The sequence below is a fragment of the Aythya marila genome (assembly GCF_965140915.1).
Source record: "Aythya marila genome assembly, chromosome: 18".
In the NCBI taxonomy this organism is placed as follows: domain Eukaryota; kingdom Metazoa; phylum Chordata; class Aves; order Anseriformes; family Anatidae; genus Aythya; species Aythya marila.
In genome coordinates this window covers 8302395-8327393 of record NC_139059.1, presented here as the reverse complement: position 1 = coordinate 8327393, position 24999 = coordinate 8302395, and the positions used below count along the sequence as shown (strand labels likewise).

The 24999-nt window shown below is 50.0% G+C and overlaps 3 protein-coding genes across 15 annotated transcripts; 1 reads left to right on the top strand and 2 right to left on the bottom strand.

Moving 5' to 3' along the window:
- Positions 1 to 3485: 3485 nt before the first annotated feature.
- Positions 3486 to 16351, bottom strand: JMJD6 (jumonji domain containing 6, arginine demethylase and lysine hydroxylase). Of its 5 annotated transcripts, none has more exons than XR_014318745.1 (8): positions 16151 to 16351; positions 14458 to 14846; positions 11490 to 11776; positions 10066 to 10201; positions 9830 to 9968; positions 9026 to 9153; positions 4666 to 7387; positions 3486 to 4043 (listed from the first exon to the last, which is right to left on the bottom strand). XR_014318745.1 is itself a non-coding variant. In XM_082774931.1 (7 exons), the coding sequence occupies exons 1-7, from the start codon at positions 16277 to 16279 to the stop codon at positions 7351 to 7353; spliced, it is 1245 nt and encodes a 414-aa protein (XP_082631057.1). In that variant the 5' UTR covers positions 16280 to 16351; the 3' UTR covers positions 3486 to 7350. The 5 variants fall into 5 exon arrangements, 1 of the variants encoding a protein (XP_082631057.1); XR_014318746.1 differs by having other exon boundaries at positions 3486 to 5543; positions 6616 to 7387; XR_014318747.1 differs by having other exon boundaries at positions 6616 to 7387.
- A 130-nt stretch (positions 16352 to 16481) lies between these two features.
- On the top strand, positions 16482 to 18891 carry METTL23 (methyltransferase 23, arginine). Of its 4 annotated transcripts, none has more exons than XR_014318749.1 (5): positions 16482 to 16899; positions 16986 to 17090; positions 17553 to 17790; positions 18028 to 18220; positions 18550 to 18613. XR_014318749.1 is itself a non-coding variant. In XM_082774932.1 (5 exons), exons 1-5 carry the CDS (start codon positions 16822 to 16824, stop codon positions 18716 to 18718), a joined length of 675 nt encoding a protein of 224 aa, XP_082631058.1. In that variant the 5' UTR covers positions 16482 to 16821; the 3' UTR covers positions 18719 to 18891. The 4 variants fall into 4 exon arrangements, 3 of the variants coding, with proteins under 3 accessions (XP_082631058.1, XP_082631059.1, XP_082631060.1); XM_082774932.1 differs by having other exon boundaries at positions 18136 to 18220; positions 18550 to 18891; XM_082774933.1 differs by lacking the exon at positions 16986 to 17090 and having other exon boundaries at positions 18136 to 18220; positions 18550 to 18891.
- An 823-nt stretch (positions 18892 to 19714) lies between these two features.
- On the bottom strand, positions 19715 to 23345 carry SRSF2 (serine and arginine rich splicing factor 2). Of its 6 annotated transcripts, none has more exons than XR_014318751.1 (6): positions 23188 to 23345; positions 22582 to 22975; positions 21881 to 22191; positions 21452 to 21555; positions 20665 to 21361; positions 19715 to 20148 (listed from the first exon to the last, which is right to left on the bottom strand). XR_014318751.1 is itself a non-coding variant. In XM_082774935.1 (4 exons), exons 2-3 carry the CDS (start codon positions 22941 to 22943, stop codon positions 21888 to 21890), a joined length of 666 nt encoding a protein of 221 aa, XP_082631061.1. In that variant the 5' UTR covers positions 22944 to 22975; positions 23188 to 23345; the 3' UTR covers positions 19715 to 20776; positions 21881 to 21887. The 6 variants fall into 6 exon arrangements, 1 of the variants encoding a protein (XP_082631061.1); XR_014318753.1 differs by having other exon boundaries at positions 20665 to 20776; XR_014318750.1 differs by having other exon boundaries at positions 19715 to 21361.
- Positions 23346 to 24999: the final 1654 nt, after the last annotated feature.

Genomic DNA, 24999 nt, shown 5'->3' with positions numbered 1-24999 from the left:
CAGGGAGTCTGCCCAAGGGCTTGCCAGGTCCTCCCAGGCCCTGCTGCCGAGGATTTCCTGCCTCTGGGGACCGCGGGGAGGATTAGGCACCGGTCCGCGGGGCGGGCTGAAATTAGAAGGCCTGAGCTATTCCTGCCAGGGCAAAGCCAGCCCCGAGCTTTCTCCCAGCTGCACGCACGGGGAGCAGACATGGGAATGTGCCCCCAGAGCTGCCTCCAGGGAAAAGCTTTGGGAGCTGTCTGTGAGAGCAGAATTTCGTTACGGACGGGCTAAAAACAAGCCGGGGACAAAGAGGGGATTAAATCCCCAGGGTGGGAGGAAGGAAGCGAAGCCGTGATCCTCGCTGCCGTTTGTCTTTACTGGTAATCCTATCAGGCAGGCAACTGTCGGCGTATGGATAATTGTATTCTTAGTAACAATCGAGCCTGGCACTTATCCTCCCCTCTCCTGCTTTGTGGTTTGTGGGCGCTGATCGTCAGAGCTGCTCGAGAGCTTGGCCAAAACCTCCAGAGCTTGGTGGCATCTCAGCACCATTCAGCAGAGGGTGGGCTCAGCATCGTTTTTGGATGCATGTTTGGTCCCTTCTCCTCCAAATCTGCTCTTTATCTCAGCAAAGCTACCAGCTTCCAGAAGTTTGACTCACCAGGAGGAAAAGCACGAGGCTCACGCCTGCCAGCCGTGCTCAGCAGAGAAATACAAAGCAGCACGAGTGGCTCCGAGGGCAGTCGGATTGAAATCCTTCCTCAAGCAGTTCCTGGGGGACTCTGCCTGGGAGCAGCAAAAACCCACAAAAACCCACAAAAACCTACAAAACCCATGGCACCGAGGCTTTTGGACTGGCTCCCTGCTCCCCTGTGCGGGTGTGCGGTCGGATCTGGGGACAAGGAGGAATTTCCTCTCCTGCAGAATAGGATCTGGCGGGGATGATGCCCCAAGCAGAACCCAGACCCAGCGTGCCCCGTGTGATGCCCTCTTGTCCCCTCTGTGGCTTTCCAGAGGCAATGGGATAGAGTAAACTTGCCCCAGTGCAGCCAGGATCCCACTGGCAGGGACGGAGGGTATCCGTATGGTTTCCCCATCAATTTACTCATAAAAATACGCTGCTGTCCCTCTGAACTGCCACAGGGATGGGAAATCCACACGTCCAGCAGGGTGGGAGGCCCACAGAAGCTGGCGGCAGCTCCTTTGTGTTCCCAGGAGCCAGGCTTGGTGTCACCGAGAGGGTCTGCGAGACCACGGAGAGGGGGCTGCAACCCGACAGGGGGGTGAATGGGATCGGCTCCTGCCGTGCAGCATCCCAACAGCGGGATGAGCGGGATCAGCTCCCGCTGTGCTGGATCCCAACACAGGAATTAATGGGATCAGCTCCTGCCGTGCGGCATCCCAACACCAGAATTAATGGGATCAGCTCCTGCTGTGCAGCATCGCAACAGCGGGATGAACGGGATCGGCTCCTGCTGTTACACCACGCGCTGCGGGGCCGGCTTGGAGCAGGGGGAGCGCCAGGGGGGCTCCCATGAGTGATGCTCTTCGTGGAGCTGCTCCCTGCGTGGGAGCCAAGCCGAGCGGGCAGGCTGCCCTCTCTTGGGAGAAGCCCAGCTCTGCAGCAGGGAGCTGGCTGCAGCTGGGGGGGGTCCCATGGGTGCTCACTGGCAGAGCACCCTAATATAAAGGCTGCTGTGCCGCGGCCGGCTCTGCCCCCCAGCACATGAGCGGTGCAGTGCCTCGTCCAGGGAGCCGACTGTGCCCCCAAGTCATCCCAGATCCCATTTCCCTCCCAACGCAGCACGAGCACACACCGGGCCCGTTGTCCAAACTCCGTTTCTGCAAGCCCCACTCATGCTCCCCACGTCCTCTCTGCCCTGGCACCAGAAGGCAGAAGCCATCTGGGGAAAGGGAAAGCCCTGGTCTTCAGCTGGCCCCAGCTTGGAGGCCACCAGCCCAGCCGAGTGCCCCGCGCTCACCTCCTCACACCCGGCCGTGCCCAAGCTCTGACGTGCTCGAGAGCTGCTCCGGCTCTCAGCCTGGATGCCCCGAGGAGCTCGGCTCACCCAGGGGTCCGAGCAGCACCAGGGAGGTGTTGGACAGGCCTGGCTCTCACTGGAAGGACGGATCCTGTTAAAGGGCTCTCTTGTGAGTGCTGGTTTTCAGACCTTCCCCCTCAGCACCCGTTCCTACCCCCCTGACCCAGCACAGCTGTTCTTTCACAGCCTTCAGGCCCCCATTTTCCAGCATAATCCCTAAACTACAGCAATATCCAAGCTCTCCAATGCCCCTCCTGCTCTCCCCGCGTGGCAGCCCCCAGCTCCAGGTCCCCGTGTTTAAGGAGAGGGCACAACTGCTGAGGACAGGCACCACGCACAGGTGGCAGCTGCCAGATCTCAAATCAGAAGGGACAGGGAATGAGTTGTTGTTTCACCCCCCCTCTCTTTTGGACACGTTTCCAGCCAGCTCCACCTGTCCCAATTTGTGCTGCTCAGCTTTGAAAAGCAGTGGAGGCTCTGCAAACACATTAGTTTAATCCCAAACCATCCCAAATCACGCAGTCACTTGGTGCTGTGGCTAACACCCAGCTAGGAGTGCCATCCTGCAGGAACTCCAGCAGCGATTTGCTTTTACACCAAACTGGAAGAAAGGCACAAGGACATCAGCAAGGCACAGCACAATCAGCTCTCCACATCCCCACTCATAACCTTGTGTTGGCTCCCCAGGAGCAAGGAAAAGCTCCCCACGTGCTGTTGCTCTTGTTTAAATAAGATATTAGGCTGCAACTGTCACAAAAAGGAAGCCAGGTAAGTAAATCAGGGGAATAAAACCAAATCAAGGCCGCAGCGGCGCTGAAGGAGGTGCCCTCAGCACCTGCAGATTAGGAAGAACAAAGGGATTATTTTAAGGCTAAACGCACAAAGTCACCTCTCTCGGGAAAGAGAAGCAGGAGAGACGTTAGAACATTTCTACAGCAGCTCTGCACTGCTCTCAGCCACCACAGCTTGCTGGAATTGGGGCTTTTAAGCGCTGAGCACTGGTGCCCCCCGCCCCAGAGAGCCCGCACGAACAGAGGCTCATCACTGAGCACGGCTGCCCCGAGCGAGGCAGCAGCCAGCAGAGGGTACCGACAGGGCACCGGGGGGAGAGCTGCTGAGGAGCGGCTGGAAAGGAGAAAAAAAGCTTTATTTTTTAACCAACAATAAACAAGAGGAGTTCTTACATCCGTGTTTGGCGAGGGAAGGACAGAGGTTTATGTGGAAATCAGCAAACTTGTCTGTTGCCAACACAATTCCCCAGTGTTTCAATCCACAATATATATATAAATACTTCAAAAGCCTCCAGGCTGCGTCCCACACTCCTTCAGCTTCTTTACCCGCAGCTCCTGTTTTTAACAGAGCTCAGTGACAAGGGACACCACCCTACTGCAGGAAACACGGGTGCCCGTAGTCCTTTCAGACCATCATGCAAAAAGAAAAAGCGACCAGCAAGCAGGGTAATGCAAAATAATTGATTTTATTTAAAATAAAAAGCAAAACCACAATCATCCAAACAAGACAATTAAGAGTATCCCAGCTCTGCTGGACGGGGTGATAAAAGCAGCTAATGGCGGTGGCAGGGCTCGGGGCCGACAGCGTGACTGTCGAAGGAATCGGGTAAGCTTTTTCCTTTCCTTTCCCTTCGTGAGGGGAACGCCAAAACCTTGCTGGTCCAATGAGCCCAACATTTCAGGCATTTCAGCTCTGATTCAATCAACAGTCTCGCTTCCTGCCCCGCAATGGCTGGGGATTCGGGGAGGAGAAGGGTCTGGGTTAGCTATGAAAGAGGTCGCTGTCTTCCTTCTAGGCGTGCGGGGAGGCTGAGTGGAGCTGAGGAGACGAACTGGAGCCAGCCTGCGCTCGCTGGGAAGGGAAGGGGAGGAAGGGAGGGCAGTGCCCAGGCAGGGCAGTGCCTCCTCGGCATCGCCTGCTCCCAGAGCGCTTGTGCAGAGAGCAGGCGCTGGGTTCGGTGTGCATGCTCACAGCAACAGCTCCGTGGGGCTATGAGTTAATTTCCTCCTGAAATATCGGAGCAGACGAGCCCGTGTTGGTGACCAGAGCTCACAAAGCCCTTAGGTTTTGCCAGGGCAGGCAGAACACTGGCACCAACACACCGCTCGGAGAGGAAGCCCACGGAACAAACCAGCACGTGGCTCTCTCAGGCCGGGCAGCGAGGCAGCCCCACGGCACCCAGGGGAGGCTGACAGCCCCTGCTGGTGCTGCTCTGGGGCTCAGGGAAACGAGGGGCTTGCTGGGCCTGGGCACAGCCCACAGCAGCCTGCTACATGCAGGGGCTCCACAGTACACAGACGCTGGGGTTGAGGCATCAGAGCCATGGGAAGCACAGCACGGAGAGGTGAGAGCACAAAATGCACTCTCCACGGTCAGCCTCCCACAAGCAGGGCTCTAGGCACAGGGGAGCTGATTTTTAACTCCGTGCCCAACACACGTGGCTTGGGAAGAGGGCCTGAGAAGCACCCCCACCTTCCTGCAAGGCCAACTCCCTGCTAGGAATAACGAACCCAGCCCGATTTAAAAGAAATCCTGATCTAGCAGGACCTCCTGGTTAGAGCAGGCCATGAAACGCCACCAGTTAAACCCCGGTGAGACAAAAAGCCTCATTCTGCCCCAGCTGACGTACCACAGAGCAATTCTGGAAGGGCCACCAGAGAACGCCCCAGGGCCAAAACTGCTGAACAACATCCCTGATGTTTTCTGCTAGGAAAAGCTAACGCCAGGTTAGGAAGCCTCGGCTTGCTCGGTATTTCTGGAACACTTCTTGTGGGAGGAGGATGTCAAAGCACGTTACAGTTAATACATTTCAGCCTCACAACACCCCTGTGAGGTAGGTGTTTTCCTGTCTACAGAGACAAAGAGAGGCTCATCAGTCTGGTCGAGGCAAGAACCTTTAAGAGGAAGACCCAGAGGCCCCAGGAGCTGCAATTCCCTTGCTGCCTATGCACACACAGCCTCATGGCGTATCACAGAGCGCCTCGTGGAGCAGTCAGCACGGTGTTGCTGGTATCCTGATGCCTGCAGCCCGTTTCAAACACATTTCCTTGTGAAGGACGTCACGTTTACACAGGCTGTGAACTGAAATGGTTTTATTCCACACCACGACGAGCTCACAGGCACGGAGGAACACTCTGCGCTCCCCATCTTCCCGCTGTGCTTCTGGGGGAAGAGGCATGGGATTCCTGGCGCAGTGATCAGCCTTCCAAGCATGCTTCAGGTTTTCAGATGGCAAAGCTGAACCCAAAGCCGAACCATGCAGCCAAACAGCAGCAAGCTACTGCATGAGCCATCTTCCATACGTACTAACCATCAAGCCACCAAGGAGGGCAGGCAGCCTTGCTCCAACAGCAGGTGGTTGTTTAATAAGGGCTCACCTCACCAGGACAGAGCTGAGTGCTGAGCCTTCGCCTCCCGAGGCCACTATGTTCTTCCAAAAGGCAGCAGCTGAAGCCTGTTCTGTCTAGGAAGGACTAAATGGGTTGTGCAGGCTCCCAGGCTGTTCAACTGGGCAGGAAAAAAAAAAAAAAAAAGGCAACCTTGGCCAGAAATGCTAGAAGTTTGGGAAGTAGTTTCCTGGAAGAATCTGCAGGACTGTATGGAGCAAGCACGCTCACGTATGTCTGGCTATCACAGGAAATTCAGGAGTCAGGACAGCTAAGGAATGCACCACTAAACCTTCACTCCCTCTGTTTTTTCATCACACTGCTCCGACATAACTGACTGGTACAGAAGTTTCAGAAACAGAGATCCTGATGAATGGAGTTAGGATTCCCTCGTACAACAGGATATGGCCCAGTCTCCAAGAAAGGAGAGAGCATTTAAATAGGAAGAGACAGGCTTGAAAACAAAACAAAAACCCCAACAGAACAGACAAGCAATGTTCTGGCTTCCATCAAACCCAACAGAAAGAAAGAACTGTAAGAAAGTCATAATTAAAGACTGCCAATCTGCTTCTTAATCCAGCTACCAGTGCCTGGGCCTTCATGATTAGTGAATGTGACCATTTCTGCTTCCAGGTTTCCTCTCCTAAAGAAGGACGGCTGATGTGAGCTCCAATCCTACCTCCTGGGTCTCAGGAGAGCACCCAAGGAAGCATCCCAAACTACAGCTGGCTTCTGGCTGCGCTGCTCAGATCGAGAAGGATCACCTCCTCACCTCCTTGCAGCATACCTCTGGCAAGACAGACCTCGCTGCTGACACTACCAGCACAAGCCCCTGCGAAAGAAAGCAACTCCAACAGATCCCTTGGGGATGAGCGCTTCACCTGGCATAACAGAAATGCACCTAACACAGACTTAAGCATCATATTGCATTTTTTTTTTTTTAAAGCATAAAACAGCGTCCCCCCTCCCAGTCCTTTAAAATTGGCACTGCAAGGTCTGGAAATTTCTGAACCCATAGCCTCAAAGAAAAGCCGTTTATGTTTGTGAACTGCACTGGCCTGAACAAGCCCACGGCCTTGAAACTGTTCAGTATTTAAAGCCCAACAACTGTTGTTGCCATGTGAGTCAGCCTGACTTTGTCAGTTGGTACCCAGTGCTAAACATCACACCTGCACCTAGAGGAGTGTAATTACCTGCAAACACTGACTTTTCTCCCTCGTTTTTGCTGTGCAAGAAACTCCAGGATTCTCCTGCTCCATCGAGCTTCCTATGGCACGGTGCTAGTGCATCTTTGTTACCACACAGAGCAGAAGTAAACCGCCTGCTGCTGGTTAGTGTGTCACACCTTTGATGCACGCGTGGAGGTAAGGGCCACAAAAGATGCTTCAGGTAGGTGGCCACCTCCACGGAAGTTGCTTCAGCATTTGGAGCATCCGTACCACCTTCCTTTCCTGAAATTCTGGTGCGAGATCTGCCAGACGTTCAGACGGGCCAGAAGGGCTGGTGTTCCTTTCCTCAAGTGTACAGGACAACATGTAAACATATGACAGTGTCAAAGCAAGGCAGGTTTCTAGGTTTACCTGCTGGTTTTAAAAAGAGTTCTTTAAAAACTGACCGTTGTCTTCCTCGCCAGTTACGTGAACCATTAAATACTCGGCACGTCCTTACCCAAAGATGGGCTTTTAGTGCACTCACTTGGGGCGCGGAGGGGACAAAGCATTGCACAATAATGGAGGTGGGGAGTTCCCCTTTCAGTTAGTAAGGAGCCAACCTTCGACAGCACGTAATGAAGATGGATGTTTGGACTGAAGAGTGACAAACAAACGTAAGGACCGTGAGAAACAGGAGCAGAGGGGGGTAGAACAGAGCTGGCTGGCTGCTAACGGAGCTTCAATCGGCAGCTGCCTCTAGGCGGGTGCTGTTATCTCTCAGGGGTAACTGCGGCCTCCACAAGATTCCCTAATCCTGTCAAAAAAAGGTACAACTGCCTGTCATCAACTATAGCATTTCCCCTCATACCAGGGCACAAGATCACAACATGCAGGTTAATTGTGTGATTTTACTTCCCCCACGATCGTACAGACTAGGTAAGATTCTGTGCTTGAAACTGTTTCTGTTAACTGATCCGTCACACAGCTGGAGCAGAAATCCCACCCATCCTCACAGAGAGGAACAATCAACATTCAGGAAGAATTAAACCCAGAAAGAGGAGGTGCTAGGCAAGGTGCTAATTTTTAATACTTAAGATAATCAAAATGTGAAGGGCAAAGAACAGAAAAACACACAGGACTTTCAGCAGAGCAGATCTGCACACGTGGTCTGCTTTTGCAGCTTTATTTAAAGCAGGGGCTGCATTATGATTTGTTATCACCTGCTGCTTGTTCCCTGCCTGAAATCACAACTGTCTGCTGAAATTGGATTTGACAGCACTGTGACAAATTATTAAAACCTCTAGGGGAAAATAAGAAGTCAGCACAGCTCACTCCAACTGTTTAAGGATGCTCTGCACTTTAACTCAATTGTATCCAGCTACAAGCAACTCCTGAAAACAAGAGAGCAAAATATCCCAGCCAGAAAAGTGGCAACATGGACAGGAGCAACCAGGTCTTTAGGCAGTACCTGGCCTAATAGGTAGGGTATCAGGCTGAGAATCTGGACTTTCTCTGATAAATTACTTTTGCACAGCCTCTCTAGCAGACCATGCACTAAGTCACCGCAGCACTTGTACCCGTGCCAAACCTGGAGCATCCAACAGCTCAGGAACTAGACAGCACCCTAGTGCAGGCAGGCAGCTATTGCAGGAGCACTGGTTACCCAAACCACCAGGAGTTAGTTTGCTTCAGAATTTTGGCAAGCTTCTCTTGTATGAGGAAAAATGCTTCATTTAGCAAAGACTTTCTGTGTTTGTTCTCCCCTGCAGTATACTCAGTTTCCTACTGTTTCTCTGTTTTTAGCCTGACAACTCAGAACTTCCTCATTAATTTTACCCCCCAACAATTATCTATTCTTGGTTCTGCAGCATTAGTATTCCCTCCATCCATCTTGACTGATGAGAAGCTTGCTTTTTTTTTTTTGAACAGGTAAACACAGACATCTGTGATTTTGGATGAATTCTGCCTTTAACAGATAAAAGAGTGCACCAAACTGAAGTAATCCAAGCCACAATGAAACAAGAGACACCATACAAGTACTTGAAGGTTTTCTGTTTGGACAGCAAGACATCTGAAACAGAGTCTGGCCTGACCATTCCATAACTGTTCACTCATTATTTGTGCTCTAAAGGGAGCAATTACAATACCCCACCTCTCCCATTAAAAAATATGCCTTCTCTATTAAAAAGACAACTAGAAAAAGTAATAAAACTGTTTATTAAATAATGTAGAAAATTCATTTTCTTTTTAAAAACACCAAGAATCTTAGTTTTCAGTTTGGAGCAACTTCATGGAAGGAGGGTATCACCCCTAGCCAACGGTGTCACACCCCCTAAGGATCCCCTTGCTCTCCACCCCTCTACTCAGCTCAGGACTTGTCCTATCCTACTGACAGCTCTGCCCTGCATTGTCTTTTGCTTGTTTAAAAGAAAAACAGTTGCCATCGGGTCACCTGGAGGAGCTGCGCTCTTTGCTGACACAGTCGTCTTGGGAAGTCGTGTCGCCGTTACCCATCATACTGCACGTTCGCCTCTTTTTCCTCCGGTGCATCATGCCCTCTGTCTCGGAGCCAGAGTCACACTGAAATACGAAGAGATGACCAGAATTCAGAGAAACTTGGTAAAACGTTTGTGCTACAGAATTCAGCACAAGAGCTGCCTCAGCAACCCAGAATAATGAACATTCAAAGACCAGTCTAGATTAAACACATGAAATCAATTTTAAATTTAGTGATCAAAACCCAGAAACTGGCACATTCTTAGATTTGGTCGTTGGCTAATGGAGCTTGGTGGCAAGACAACTGATGCATTCAGTTTGGCTCCTAGAAGGATCTAATCATCTAAGAGCAGATCCAGCACTTTCTGACGTGTTTATGCCACTACAGTGGAGAGACTAACCGGTAGTCTCTGTTCTGGACCTCAATCCCCCTTCCCATTTGAAAGGCATCCAGTTTGCTGCCATTTTATACAAGCATAGCTTAGCAAAATATGACAGATTTATATATTAGAGAAGCACAAATCAAAGAAGCCAAATTCATTTCCCAACACAAGGATGGGCTTCAGCAGACAGAACCTGCTGGGAGCACAGATTCTTCCACAGTTTTTTTAGTTGCTTTCTAAAAAATTCTTCCATAAGATGTGAATCTTAGGATGTGGATTATGATTCAAGATAACACATGATCAGGTATGTAAATAACCAACTGCAGAATACAGATTACCTACTATAGTTTAAAAAAAAAAAAAATCAAACCCATTACCTCTGAATCAGAGTCAGAGGAGCTAGAACTTGAGGAACTGGACGAATCACTAGAGCTGTCAGAAGCAATACCAGTAGATTCCTGGAGATCAACCGAATCAGCCAAGGCTGCCAAGTCAGGATGCTCCTGCTTTAAGATCCTAAAAACAGTTCAAACATCAGCATTAACCCTTGAACAGTAACAGTTTTGCTTCCCTGTTTTAGAGAACACAAAGAGAGAGTTACTAACTCTCTTACCTGTACCACTTCCGTGACAGCTTGGGTCTCCCTCTTACTGTCTTGTGCCACACCACGGGGAAGTTGGTGCAGCTGGCAAAGTTCTGCGTGATGGCAATCGTCGTGTCAAGATTGAGAACCACGTGCCACCAGCCACCTGTAAACACAACACCAGTGACTACTTCTGGCTATGCAGCAGAAAGCACGCTGGAGAACAGCCACGCATCTTTTGCCCCACAGGAAATTAGACCTCATCTCCTGAGCCCAGGTGAGTTTGCCACAGGGTCTTGGGTCCTCAGTCTTATTTCAGGATTCATTCCAATCCTCTGCAGGTTCTTATTATAGAAGGCTGCACAATGCTCTGAGCAAGTCATCCAGCTCATGAACAGTACTTAAGATCTGACTCGACAGCAACACACTGGCTGCTGACAGCATATTTAATAGAGCCATTGTAACCCAGACAGCACAGAGATCCTCTCTGTTAAGCTAGGGAACACTTTCCATGCTGAATTAGTAAGGTTCTTATGATCACAGACCAACCTTTCATTTAAAAATAGATGCAAATTGGTTCCCCACACAGAACAAAAATAGGCAGCAATGTTCCTACACCCCACATATAACCTCATAAAAAGACTACGGTTTAATGGAAACCGACAGCTACAAAATCCTAACAGAAGGTACACCGAGGAGTCACTAATAACTGCCAAGACAATCACAAGGCACCCTTCAAACATGAAGTCAGCTATTAGAGCCGAGCAGGGTGGATAGATGCTATGTGGCATGCTGCACAGAAACAATGCAAGATTTAGGGGTTGGAAGCTAGGCGCTGAACTCACCCACTCTATCCACTAGCCACCTCACCTCCTAGTTACAGTGGGGACACGCTGCACAGCCACTCTCCAGGAACAGCATCCTTATCAGATCTTTCTTTAGCTTTTGATTTCAAACACCAGATTAAGCATAACCACAGAGAAGTGGGCGGAATGCGTCAGTGGCTTCAAGTTCTTTTCCCACAGCCAAGAAAAACACATATGCAGTCAGCCTACCCAGGCTACAAAATTCACTAATGAATTTGGTACAGTGTGTATAAACTCAAATATTTTTTGTCTGAGCGTTACTAATACTCAAACAGCTCTATTCTTTTATGCTTCCATCTCTTCTTATTTATGTAATTTAGTTCAGGATCACATTCCCATGATTCTGCAACTCGATTCCCATTTGGTTTGCCATCTGCACCACACGCAATCCTATGCTATAGGCCATTTATATGTCACGACACTCCGAAAACCACTGAACAGTCTCAAAGAGGGCCTCACAATATATAGTCCTCTCTTTGCTAAGAGATGAGCCACAAAATAATCTGAAATATTCTCTTTATCTCTATTATATACGTTAAAAACATGCTTTTCTCTGCCAGATTCACTTACCAGAGATACTGTACGTACCTGGTACAAAGACCGTCTCGCCTGGTTTCTGTAAGATTTCCAAGGGTTTGAACTCAGGGGGCCAGTTGGGGAGCTGTGTCCTGGGATAGATGACGTTGAACCACGTGATAGCTTCATCCTGCTGGTTCCCTCCCTCCTCTCGCGTCACTTTGATCAGCTCTCTGGGGGTGCTGGTGGGGAACAGGCACCAACGCTTGTGTCCCTGGACTAAGGCATTCCACGCGCTAGTTCCCAAGGGGTCGATGTGAATTCCTGTGCCAGACCGAGGCGGGCCCATCACAAACCACCTGCATGGAGAGGAAGAAAAAATCCTTTAGTCGGAAAGCAAGTTGCTGCCTTCTCTTTTCCTCACATTTCGACAGGCATTTACAGCTGTTAAGTTCTCATATCAGTTACCTCAATTGCTTTCTTCATTTACCTTCTTGAGATTGTTAGGCTCAGGCTACAGCAAATGATATGACACGGGTTTAAGCTAAGAACCAAAATGAATCAGGACAGGAAGATCTCTAGGCCAAGACAGTAGATAGCTTTGTAACACAAAATACAGCTATGAAACGTAAGCAGTTCTTCAAGAAAATACACACTGGCCTCAAGGTTTAAGCCTTCATGTTTTTGCAGCAATGTTTATGAACGTGGTTAAGTCACAACAGCCCGCATCAGGGTTCTTGCTATGCAAGAGGATGCTCCTAAGCCTCTGTTTTTCTAAAATTTGCTACTCATAAATAGATCCAGAACTACAGAACAATGAGGAACAAACAAAAAGCGACACAAAGAGGAGAGTGAAGTTATGCAACCCAGGCCTGCCTCTGTGCCTTCTGTTCATGTACAAAAGGCTTTTTATTCCTATATTTAACTCGCTGGGGCTTATTCTTTTGTGGCAATTCAGGATTTGGTGTGTATATTCTCATTCCCAATTTGCAAAGCTTGTTTCTCCCTATGATGAAGTTTAGCTGCTACAGATATTTAACAGCAGCAGCACCTCCAATCGCTGCATAACAGAACAGTAAGACCTACTATACCAGATAAACCAGGGTAAGCCAGGTGATTTATTACCACCCAGCAGGAGGAAGAAATGGCAGCAGCTGTTTAGAGGGAAGAAACTACAAAACCATGGATCTGAGTCTTCTTCCACTAAGACCTCTCCACTGGGTGGCTGACGGGCACTGATACTGAGCAAGAGGAGCTCAAACGTTCAAAAAATACCACCAGGCACAGAACTCTCCATCTCCCTTCCCAATCCAGGTATAAATTCAGCAGCAAACTCACTGTTTGCTAGCACACTGGGTACTTCCTGCTTCATGAAAGCACCATAAAAACCAGGCCGTTTGTCACTTCTCTTGTCAGAATTTACACAGGGAAGGCCTTTAAATTCTTACTTAGCAACACTCTCACTTACCAGCATCTTTCTGCAGGAATTTAGTTTATGATGAACATAACCCAGTTGGTCACACCAAATTTACCATTAAAAACTTCAAGGCCTGTAATGTCAACTTAAAACAAATGACAGCAACATCATAAAAATCCCCTGAAACAAAACAGCTACTTCAGGGAACAGCTTCCAAGAATTACTGCCCTTATTTTAAGGAGGAACAACTCCAGTGAAGATGGCCTAAAAGGCACGAGTTCTCATTTAAGACCTGTACACTACCACACCTCTCAGCCCAGAAGTCAATCTGTAGAGCTCACGTCTTGATCACACAGTTGGAAAGCATCACTTCTGGTTGATTTTTCCCTTGTGGCACTGAACTACTGAATAATCTTCAACCATTTCTGCACCTAGATTAAACTTCTACCCCCGGGAGGCATCAGATGTGCTCTACTGCATCACTTGTCTCAAAAAAGTGAGACCAAGCTCACATTTTCCAGAGCAAGGTGTAAGAATTATGAACACTAAGCTCACAAGCGACGAGCTCAGCACGTGTCTGTAGGTGGGGAGGGCATGGGATAAGGAATATCAGTGTGAGTCACAGCTAGGTTACCTGGTTTATCTCTAACCCTGATAAACCATTCCCTGTCCTGTCAGAGCATACAGTTACTGCTGAAGACTACACCCGCCCTGCTTTCGCATCTGATCCCAGCACCAGATGCTCTAAACTCATGATAAAAGGTTTGGTTACAACTTTGTAAAGACACCTGCTCTTAAACAGAACTGGTTTCACACTTCACTCCTGGAAAAGCACAACTGAACTATTACTTCTACTATTATTCATTACTTGTTCTATTATATTTAAAGAACAAAAAACCATCCACATCAGAGCCTCGTGTCATTCAAAGGGCAAGACTTTCTCTGACAATTATAACGTGGCTATAAAGGCTTTAATTACTTGGGAACGTTCAGCTTATTCTATGCTATGAAGCACTACATTAATGCAAATGGCGATTACTTGAGCATCTACTAGCCAAAATACCAGGTTGCTGCACCTGGCTTCAGGAATCAAGTGCCAACTCTTCAAATCAGATGCAAAAAAAGATGGGAAAATATTGTCCTGTATCCCCTGAAGGGAAGCTAAGAGCCAGCCTCCACACTTCATACTAATATAGCTTAAGATCTTTACCTTGAAAGGACTGACTCATAATTAAACCAATTCCCACACTGCACATGAGCCACTGCAGCAAAGCCCAGGAGCTAGTCCTGAGGTACTTGAAAATGCGAAGGCCAGCAGGCAATGTCACACGCAGCAAGAAAGGAATCTTCATAGCTTTCGGGAGCTAGGTCCCTATTTATTTAAATCACACAAGTGAGGCAAACTAATTAAAAAAAATAATAATAATTACACCGGTGACAGGGCCAGAAGTCTCAACATACAAACCAGCTCTTCCCTTCTTCTGGGTTCCAGGCACGTGCTCGTTTCAGAACAGCTGATAGAAAACTACAATTGCTTTATTTTAAAAAAAGCGGTACCTATGTAGGAATAACTAATGATGGGGAAAACACCTACTTGTATGTTGGTGTCTGTACCATACACACCTGTACGGAGGCCTTCGCTTCTCCCCCGCATACTGGAACAGGTCATCAGTGAAGAACTTGGGCACTTTGTAGTCCTCCAGGAGTTTCCTGCGCTTGGGATGCTCTCCGTAACTGCTGTCAAATATGTACAGCGGGCTGTCGTCACGCGTGGTCTCCATGTACTCTATGTAGTATTTCATCTTCATCTTCACCGAATACCCGTCGTTGTCCTCCCCGCATTTGAACTTCTGGTTCCTGTACTTGCGTTTCAGCCGTTCCAGAGTCCACTTCTCCTGGGCAGACCAGCCCACCTGAGCGTTCAGCAGGACTACGGGCTTGTAAGGCTTTTCGTAACGCTCCACGAATTCTTCCACCGTTAACTGGAGCGCATCTGCCCTCTCCACGTTATCCTGGGGAGCCGAGAGGGGAACACGGAGAATACAGAAGGTTGGGACAGCCTTTAACATCCCCGAGCTGCGCTCTCTGCATCGGCGCGGAGGCGCTCACACTCCGTACCACGCACCACGAGGACATGGAGCTGCCTGTGCGTTATTTTAAGCTCCTGGAGGCTGCAGCCCTGCTCTCTGTGCCCAGCGGTAACACCAGCGGGCTGAGGCAGCGTTTGGCACCAGTCCCCAGCACGGTAACTCCCTGCCCTCACCCTATTTCAGGGCTCACTGCTCCCTCCTCGCCCCCTCTCCTGCTGTTCCCCGAGGGAAGGAAGGAGAGGAATTGGGGAAGGAGAGAGCACACGTGCTCCCCCTCGAGCTTCCACAGCCAGCACATCCCAAGGGCAGCTCCAGCCTCCGGTACAGGGAGCTCCTGGGCTCCCAGTGCTTCCCCAACCCCCAGCTTTCCCTCTCCCCCCAATTCCTTTCAGGGTCCCACTACTCCCCTTGGGTCCCCGTCAGCACCCTGTTGCCCTCAGCCTCCTCCCAGCCCCTTCAGCCCCCCCCAATTCCGTTCAGAACTTCCTCATCCCCCCCCCCCTTCCCCTCAGAACCCCCCTCTTCCCTTCAAGAACCCCCCCACTTCCCCCCATTCCCCTCAGGACCCCCCCCCCACTCTCTTCAGGTCCCTCCTCACCCCCTCAGGCTCCCCCCAGTGCAGACTCCCCCTTCCCCTCAGGACCCCCTTCCCACTCCCTTTGGGACCCCCTGACCCCCCCCATTCCCTCAGAGCCCCCCCAGCTCCCTTAAAGACCCCCTCCCGGCTTCCACCCTTCCCATCAGGACCCCCCTGGTTTCCTCCCATTCCCTTCAGGACCCCTCCACGCTTTTTTCACGCCCCCTTATCCCTCCCCCTCTCCATCAGCCTCCCCCCCTTTCCCTCAGGACCCCCCTCCCGCTCTTTCGGTGCTCCCTTCACACCCCCCCCCCCCCCGCATTTCCCCTCAGAGCTCCCTTATTCCCTTCAGCCTCCCACCCCCCATTCCCCTCAGGACCCCAACATCCCCCTCAGAGCTGCCCCCCCAATCCCCTCAGGACCCCCCCCCAGTCCCCTTCAGACCCCTTTCACCCCCCCAATCCCCTCAGAGCTCCCCTATTCCCCTCAGAGCTGCCCCCCAACCCCCTCAGGACCCCCTCCCAGCCCCCCATTCCCCTCAGGACCTCCCTCAATCCCCTCAGGATCCCCCTCACCCCCTTCAGGACCCCGTTTCCCCCAAAAAATCCCCTCAGGACCCCCCCTAAATCCCCTCAGGGCCCCCCCTCACCTTGCAGGCGGCGGGGCTGAGCGGGAAGGTCTCGCAGTAGTTGTGCCGGGTCCAATCGAGCGAATCCTTCAGCTCGGGCCGGGCGCTGCGCTTCGCCTCGCGGATCCGCTTCTTGCTCTTGTGGTTCATGGTCGGCACCTGAGGGGGTCCTCGAGACCCCCCCTTGCCCCCCCCCCGCCGTGCGCGCGGCCCGGCCCCGCCCGCACCTTCCAGAAATTTCACCGCCCGGCCGCCGCCGCCGAGAGCCCGCCCCCGCCGCGCTCCCATTGGCCAGCCGCGCCGCCGTCTTCCGTCACGCCTCGCCCGCTGATTGGGCGGAGAGGGGGAAGGAGGGGAAAGAGGCGCGGCGCGGCGGCCATCTTGGGAAGGGCGGTGCTGGCGGCGGGCGGGAGGGGAGAGGAGAGGAGGCGGCCTAGCGGGGCGCGCCCGGAGCGGGGAGGGCCGCCCGCCGCCCGCCTCGCCGCTTCCCCTCGCCTCCCCCTCAGCCTCCCGGGGCCAGCCGGCCGTTCGGTGGGACCGTACGGGCTGAGGCCATACTGCGGCCTAGCGCCGGGCTTCGCGGAGGCGAAGCCATCCCGGCGGCGCTCCGCGTGAGGCAGCAACCTGGCAAGGCTGTCATTGGCCAGCGCCTCCCGCTGCCGTGACGTAGCGGCGGCCGATTGGGCGAGGCCATGGCGGAGCCGCGGCGGTTCCGGTTCGCGGAGGAGGGGGGCGGGCGGCGGGAGGCGCTGACGCTGCGCGTGCCCGAGGTACCGGCACGGGGGGGGGGGCGGGGAGAAGGGAACCCGGGGGGGAGCAGCGGGGGGGTCCCGGTTTTAGCGCGGTCGTGTTGCAGGTTCCCGACCGCCGCTACGGCCTCTACGTCTGGCCCTGCGCCGCCGTGCTGGCACAGTTCGTCTGGTCCCGCCGGGGAGCGCTGCCCGGCCGCAGGGTGCTGGAGGTAACGGGGGAACGGAGGGGGGCGCCCCAGGGTGCTCCGAGCACCCCAGGGGTGGGCGGCGGGGGAGGGCGGGCTGTGAAAAGCATGAGAATTGCTGTAAAATGGGCCTCGTGCGATGCTTTGCTTCACAGGCAGGGCAGGGGAGCCCTCCTGCAGCTCCTAGAGCCCCACTTCTGCAATTAATTGCTTAATTAATTGCTTAATTGATCAACTGCTTAATTATCTTGATTAATTAATTAATTAAGTTAATACTTAGCTACTCAGACAAGCCCCCAGGCAGTTACCAGTTACCCCTCAGGTAACTGCTCTCTCTCCCTGGGGAGCATCTTCCCTGAGCCACAGGGTGTGACGGGCTGTGGGGCAGCAGGACGCCCCACCACCACCACCACCCTTCCCCTTCCTACGTTCCCCCTCGTTCACGGAATCCCTCACGGAACCCCTCTCCTTCCCCTCTCCTTCCAGCTCGGAGCAGGCGTGAGCCTCCCCGGAATAGTGGCTGCCAAGTGCGGGGCCGAGGTGCTGCTGTCGGACAGCGAGGAGCTGCCCCAGTGCCTGGAGAACTGCCGGCAGAGCTGCCTGATGAACGCCCTGCCCCACCTACCCGTTCTAGGCATCACCTGGGGGAGGATGTCTCCCCAGCTGCTCTCTCTGCCTCCCGTAGATGTTATTTTAGGGTCTGATGTCTTTTTTGACCCAAAAGGTAGGGTGACACTCTCAGGTGGCTTTGGTTTGGGACAAAATGCAAGGACTTCTCCTTTCCAAACACTGTCAAAAAAAAATCAAGTGTCAGATTTTTACAGGGATACTGTAAATGAACTTGTTATTCTTGGGGTAAGCAATATGAAACTATCATAAATACTACTGGAAGATAAATTATCAGAAAATTGGAATAATTAGCTAACTGCTCAAGGCCATCCTTCTTAAATTTCTCCTACAGATGCACTTTACCTTGATTTTCAACCACTGTTTCATATAAGCAGACATTTAACTACTCTATGAATCTGGAGACTAACGAAGACTGCTTTATCTCCTTCCAACTATGCAGACTTTGAAGATATTTTAACTACAGTTTACTTCTTGCTGGAAAAGAACCCACAAGCTCAGTTCTGGACTACTTACCAAGTCCGAAGGTAAGCATTTTTGTACATGTAGGACTGAGAACTTTAATCCTGCCTCAGCTCGTTTACATCACCAGAGAATGCCAACTTCTCAGAGACACAACTGCACTGATTCCAAAGGCTAAGCTGCTCTCAGACTGTGAATCAGGTTGGTATTAGCCAAATAAATCCTGGGAGCATCAGATAAAAGCAGCTGACCCCAGGTTTATTGTCGAATAGAGAACAGTAAACAAACTCAGTGTTGGGGCATCATATTTAACTTTGGTGACAGCCTCCTCTAATCCCTGCTGAAGTTCCCCACTCGGGTTGTGTTTTCATGCATTGACGTTCCCTCCCCTCAGTGCTGACTGGTCTATCGAGGCTTTGCTCTACAAGTGGAAGCTGAAGAACACCCCCGTTCCGTTACATTCCTTCGGTGCAGACAAAGAGCACCTGGCCGGCTCTTCTCTACCAGGCAGACATACAATTGAAATGATGATCATATCACTGGCAAGATCAGATGGTACTTAAGTTTATTCCACTTGTTGGTTCCGATACAAGATGATATTTAACTTTTACTTTAGCATGGATCTGCAGAGAACAGTCTGATTTACAGCAAACCTCATGCGTATTTTTTTGGGAAGCAGACCCCCTCAGCAGTACTTAAAACATGCATTGTAAAAATAAAGCTGTTCATTTGTTTAGCTATGGCTTTTGAGAAATTTGTCCTCCTTCCCAAAGACCATGTAATAGTTCAAAAGACTCAATTCCATTATGTAAGCCACTACACAACATAGCTTAACAACCTGACAATCCACAAGATCCAACTTAAATTCACAACTTCAGCTATGAAGAAAGGTTAACCGCACTCTTTCAAGATAAAAAAATATCCCCTTAGGATCGGTTGCCCAGGACTGAAGCTCTTTCCTGAAGGTTTGTATACAAAAAGCCAGTCCCTTTGTTTTTAAGTGACTATGTAGACTGCTGTTAGACACGCAGTCCTGGAACACACAAGCTCCTCAGTTTGTAGAAAAGTACTTTTAATCCTCAGTCAAGCCAGATTGCAAGTATTCAGATCTTCCCATTCCCGTTAAAACATACATGCATAAAGTTAACAAGGCATTACAATAACCCTTGACATGTGACAGTTGACATTACAATTCAGTTGGTATCCAAATCAAGAAGAAAAAATCATTACTGTAAGATTAGCTACCATCGAGCAGCAGCCTGTTGAGGCAGGGCAAGCACACAGCAAATGCAATTAGTACTGCTCAGTGTGTATCTTCCATAACAATGTCCAACAGACCTGTCTGATTTCATGTTTATCATCTGGTGTGCAACACTAGTCATACAGCATTCGGGTTAGTCACAATACTAGTAAGTTTGCCCATAGTAACTTAAAAGCAACCCCAGTGGATAAAATTTAGAAGCAGTAGAATGCATTCAGTTACTATATAGAAGTTAAACATTGACAGTGTAATTGCAGAAATCTTTTCAAGCTAAAAATAAGCTGACTCGGACATTACGTTGAGAAAAGTTAACACAGAAAAATGTTTAATATTAACTACAGAGACAGTGGGTATAGTACAGGATGTCTTAAGCAAAAGATACACCAATCAGTACTTACAGAGGAATGAACCATTTCTTTCTTAACATTACATTTCTCAAATGCAAGTTCATATATGCATGTTGGCAAGATTTACCATTCTGGAAAAAATAAGGTGTGTATATCATCAGCTAGATGTGCTCACTGTATGCTCCGTTATTTTTATGCAAGGCCCGGGTGACTGGAAGTGCAGTTGTCAGGCATTTTAATTAACTGGACAGCCATTTGTTTCTGCACGACAAGGCATCGTTACACAGGAGCAATCAGGAGAAAACAGGAAACAGCCAAGCACTCTGCACTGCAACACGCCACCTTAACAGCTAACCAGCATTACTCAACTGCTACACAACTGCGCCTAGTGCACAAAAATACATAAGAGAAGAGATTAGAATTGAGTCTGATAAAACAATCCTTTCAAACATCAACTGTCACCTGAAAAGATTTCTACCAATTTGGATTTGAAGATACTATCTGAATTCAAAGTAAAAAAGCATTTACAGTAAATTTCAAATTGTAGTTTTGCAGATTTTTATTTAAGTAATAAAGACAAAATTGAGCATACTTTCTTTCCTTCTTTTTTTTTTTTTGACAGTTAGCTACTCAGCATGTAACGGCTGCATATTTCCTCAGTATGAAACTTGAGGCAGCAAGTTGCCATCAGTTTAATTTCAAATAAAAGTCAGCACTATATAAACAAAAATGAAGTTTTACCTCAAATATCCAAGCCAATAATGAAATCGGTAGTCGTTCACTTCACTAAATTACAAGAAATTTGAATAACAGCAACAAAATGGCACATAAAAATGTAAAATCTGCCACTTGAGGCGCAACTTAAACAAGTAAAAAGTTAGACAAAATGTTACAAAATAACCTTTTCAACAGCTGGTTGCTCGGGCCAGGGGTCTCTCCCATGGACTGAAGACTCAAGCGATCTTTTCCCCCCAAAGGCGTCCTTTAGGTAGGCTCTCATTTATCTGATGCATCTAGGTTTGAAGAAAGAAGAGTTCAGCTAGGTTTCTAACCTTGTGTGGTTGTTTTTTTCACTTGTGTGGATGACTTCACGTATATTTCTAGTTGTGTTTCAACTGGCTTTGCCTAATTTCTTAAAGTTTTAGGAATTACCACAGTGTTCCACCTCCCCCCAGGTGTTGCTTTAATTCAGAGGCCAAATGTAAGGTTCTGACGAAGCATTAAGTTACAAAGAAGAATAAGCATCAGGCTGTAGGTCGAGCCACCATTAACTTGAAACCAGCCTGTTTAACGATAAATTATTAACAGTTAAATAAAAGTTATATAAAAGTTATAAATCTAACACTGCTCAATAAAAAACTTAACTAAACTCTAATTAGCATTCAAAACAAAGTGTCACTACTTTGGCTACAATTATCTAACTTCAGAGCTAGCTCAGGCCCTTTCCTTTTAAAAAATAGGACCAAACAGTTTGAAGGGTTAAAGACACACTATCCTTTCCCCACCCGGTGTGTATCCTTAGAAGCCTCTTCAAGTTGTCCACTTGAGGAAAAATTAAGTTTCCGTTGATTTCTCGTTGCAATGAATTTGCCACTTTTCTAGAACAGTTACCTCCAGTCAGTATAACGGCCACTGAACCGATCTTCCATTATAAAAGGATAGTGTATCTTTAACATTTAAAGACAAACCTGCTCCAACACACGCCCACAGAAACTGGTCCCTGGAGGATCAGCCAAATCAGTTAAAATCTGCAATACTGGCCAATATTCTTTTAGCAAACAGGAGACCGCAGCTTTAAAGGGGAAAATGCAGATGTTGGATAAATACAGTAAGAAATAGTCATTTTCATCATAGGTTGCGTCTCATACAATATTTTATTAAAATCAAGCCATTAATCTCTCAACAAAACATGAAAATTTTCTGTGTAGAAAGCCCTTTGGTATTAATTTCCCTAAACCAATAACCAAAAAGCACTGCTCAAGAAAGAAAAAAAGCTAACAACGTGCCCCATTAGGATCCACTTGGTTCAGGCTATTAATGCTAAAAACTACCCAACACCCCACTGAAGTGCTACAATAAAGTAACATGCAAGGTGTGCTGATCCCGAGGTACATTACCATTTTCCTAGGAGGATACAGCTCCTTCTTCTTCCGGAGACTTGGGAGGGCTCTTAGACCTGGATCTGGAGTTGGATTCCCTCTTTGATGCAGGTGGAGGGCTTCTAGATCTAGACCGAGATCTTGATCTGGACCGGGATCTGGACACAGACGAGGACTTTGACTTGGATCTCCTGGCAGATCTGGACTTGGATGTGGAGCGAGACCGAGAGCGTGTGCGGGAGCGGGATTTGGACCGACTGTAACGAGACCGACTGCGGGACCTAGAGCGGCTCCTGCTCCTAGATCGGCTGCGACGGCGTCTTCTAGGGCTAAAACATAACAAGAGAGGGGGGAAAAAAAGTGCGTTAAAAGTCGAACGCAGGCGGCGCAACAGTCTGCCGCGACTACTTCGGGACAGGGCAGGCGAAACGGGCCCCACGTGGGCGAGAAAACGAGTTAAGAGGGCGCCATTGTTCAAGAGTGAGTGGCCGGGGGCTAAATCTAGTAGCGAGAGAAACCCTCCCGCTCCCAGACAACTCCACGAGACAACTCCACGTGCTCTCAGTGCCAACCCCCTCGCTCCCTCCCCAGGTCGAAACTCACTTGGGAAGGGAAACAAAACGAAGCAGCCCCACCGCACACACACGTGTATCAGCCGGGGCTCCTTGCCTTGCTCCTGAGACACCGCCGGTCCCTTCCACCCTCTTCCAGGCGCTCACCTGCGGCTGCGGCGGCCGTAGCCGCTGCTCCCATAGCGGCGTGGCGGCGGCCCCCGGCGGCTGTGGTGCGAGTCGGGGGGCCGGCCGTAGCGGGCCATCTGCACCCGCAGCTCCCGGCCATCCAGCACGGCCCCGTCCATCGCGTCCATGGCGTCCTCGGCGTCGCGTTTGTCGTGGAAACGGACGAAGGCGAAGCCTCGGCTCTCCTTAGTGTAGCGGTCCCGGGGGATGTAGACGTCGCCGACCCGGCCGTATTTCTCGAAGACCCTCCGGAGGGTGTCCGGGGAGGTGCGGTAGGTCAGGTTGTCCACCTTGAGGGACGTCATGCCCTCCACGTCCGGCGGGGGGCGCCCGTAGCTCATGGCGGGCAACGACCCCCGAGGGGCAGCGGCGGCTGAGGAGAAGAAACCCGAAGGAAAGCGGCGTGTGCGTGTGGGGAGCCGGCAGGAGGCGGCGCGGCCCGGCGCGCGAGGGGGGGGAGAGGCCTCACAGCGGCCTCACAGCACATAGAGGGGAGGGGAGGGAAATAAAAATAAAACAAAAAAACGCGGAGAAAGGAAAGAGAAGAGCTCCTCAACGGGGAGACGAAGGGGGGCAGGCACCCACCTCGGGGCTCCGGGAGGCGGCCGAGGGCCGGAGCGGGGACGAGGCGCCGGCAGCCACCGCCCGCGCCCGCCGCTGTGGGGAAATGAGCGGGGCGCCGCCCGCGCGCGCCTACTTAACGCCACAAAATGGCCGCCGCCGCCCCGGAAGAGAAATTAGGGGGTGGTGGTGGGGATTCACCTCTCCCCGACGCTTTTTTTTAATCTTTTTTTTTCTATTTTTTTTTTCTAATCAGCCGCCCTTCCCTTAGGCGGAAGGTGGAAATTTAGTGTTTAAGTGCCCGGCTCGCCGCCGTTTTAAAGCGGCCGTTGAAGGCTGCTGTGGCGTGACCCGGAAAGAATGGGAGGAGGCGGGGAAAATTTGAACGATTTGTGCTGAAAACGGCCCAAAATCGGAAATAAGCCGAGGGTTGGCTATTCTAAGGGTGGGAGGGAGAGGGGTGGGCAACCCCTACCGTGTGGGAAAACAAAATAATAAAAAATAAACTTAACGAAGGGAAGCGCCCCCCGTGAGGGAGGGGGGAGGTGACGGTTTAAAATGGCGGCCGCTGAGGGGAGGTGAGGGGGGAGGCAGCGTGCGGGGCTGCGGCTGGGCCCGGCGGGCTGCCCGCTGCTCCGTGCCGCCTCCTCCTGCCCTCGGCTTCCCCTAAAAAGAGGGAACCTTCCCCTAAAGCTGCCCCGGTTGGCTCGGGCTCCTGGCCACGCTGTGGTGGGGGCACGAAGCGGGGTGCTGGTGGAGGGGAGTGGGTGCCCCTCGGGCACGCCTCAGGCACCGGGACGCTCCTGGCACTACGGCGGTTTCCACCCGGCGTGTTGAGGCCTGGGGGAATCAAAGCTGAGAAATATTGGAGCTGTAAGCTGCTGGTGCCGTCGGATACGCTGAAAGTTTGTGTCCAGGCAACGTGTGTGGTGAAAGCGGAGCGAGGGAGATCTGCCCTTGTGGAAGGAGGGCAAACAAGTTCCCTGGGTTTTGCTAGAGAAGTCATAAAAGCCCTCCAAGTTGTCACTCTAGGCACTCAATAAAAGCCACAAACATAAACTGCAATACCTACTTCGTAAAACAACACTGGATCTTTCTACTCATCTGTTCTGAAATCCCTTATTAATAGAAATAAAAACACAGTATTGGTATGAGTAAAGAGAAAAAAAAAAAAAGGAGAAAGCAATTTCAGATTTAGTATTAAAATCCTTATTCTTACTGTAATTGTGTTTAATAAACTTTTTTATTTACACTGAAGTACAAAATAAAATTGCATGGATACAAACCCAGAAGCAATGGTTTGTTTCTTGCTACAAAGGACTTAAATAACCTAGCTTTTTAAACATACTTTATTGCTTCATGCTATATTGTTCTTTTCCTGCTCAGAAACTTTTGATTCAAAATTTTCTGATTCATCTGCTGAAATCCTTCAAAATCCTATCTTTCCAACAATTTCCTTAAAATGACACAAGGAGCTTCCTCTGTTTCTTTTCTCCTTATATTGATTTGAAGTGAGTTTCACAATAAGTTCAAATCGATATAACCTACTGTGGCCAGCACACCAGCTCAATTTTCCATGTAGCTGGGTGAATGTTTTTGCTAGTACAAGGGGAAAAAAGCAGCATGAGTGGAACACAGTGGCTAGAGGCATTGGAAACATGGGATTTATTTTTTTTTAAATGACAGCTTAAAGTAACCATAAAAGCTGGATCTTAAAAATCCAACTGAACTGTACATACTTAATGTAGGAAAATAAGTTAGCTTCACCTGAATTAAAAACAGCACCTTGATATTCTCATTTCATCTTTGTAAAGCGGCTTCTGCATGGTTCCATTG

Coding starts and splice junctions, on each gene's coding strand:
- JMJD6 (XM_082774931.1), bottom strand. CDS start 16,279: ATGAACCACAAGAGCAAGAAGCGGATCCGCGAGGCGAAGCGCAGCGCC. Junction 11,777..14,457: donor AAGCGAAGGCCTCCGTACAG/GTGTGTATGGTA, acceptor CTCTCCATGCAG/GTGGTTTGTGATGGGCCCGC. Junction 9,154..9,829: donor CCTCTGACTCTGATTCAGAG/GTAATGGGTTTG, acceptor TTCGTATTTCAG/TGTGACTCTGGCTCCGAGAC.
- METTL23 (XM_082774932.1), top strand. CDS start 16,822: ATGGCGGAGCCGCGGCGGTTCCGGTTCGCGGAGGAGGGGGGCGGGCGG. Junction 17,091..17,552: donor CCGGCCGCAGGGTGCTGGAG/GTAACGGGGGAA, acceptor CTCTCCTTCCAG/CTCGGAGCAGGCGTGAGCCT. Junction 18,221..18,549: donor ACTACTTACCAAGTCCGAAG/GTAAGCATTTTT, acceptor CCCTCCCCTCAG/TGCTGACTGGTCTATCGAGG.
- SRSF2 (XM_082774935.1), bottom strand. CDS start 22,943: ATGAGCTACGGGCGCCCCCCGCCGGACGTGGAGGGCATGACGTCCCTC. Junction 22,192..22,581: donor TACGGCCGCCGCAGCCGCAG/GTGAGCGCCTGG, acceptor GTTATGTTTTAG/CCCTAGAAGACGCCGTCGCA.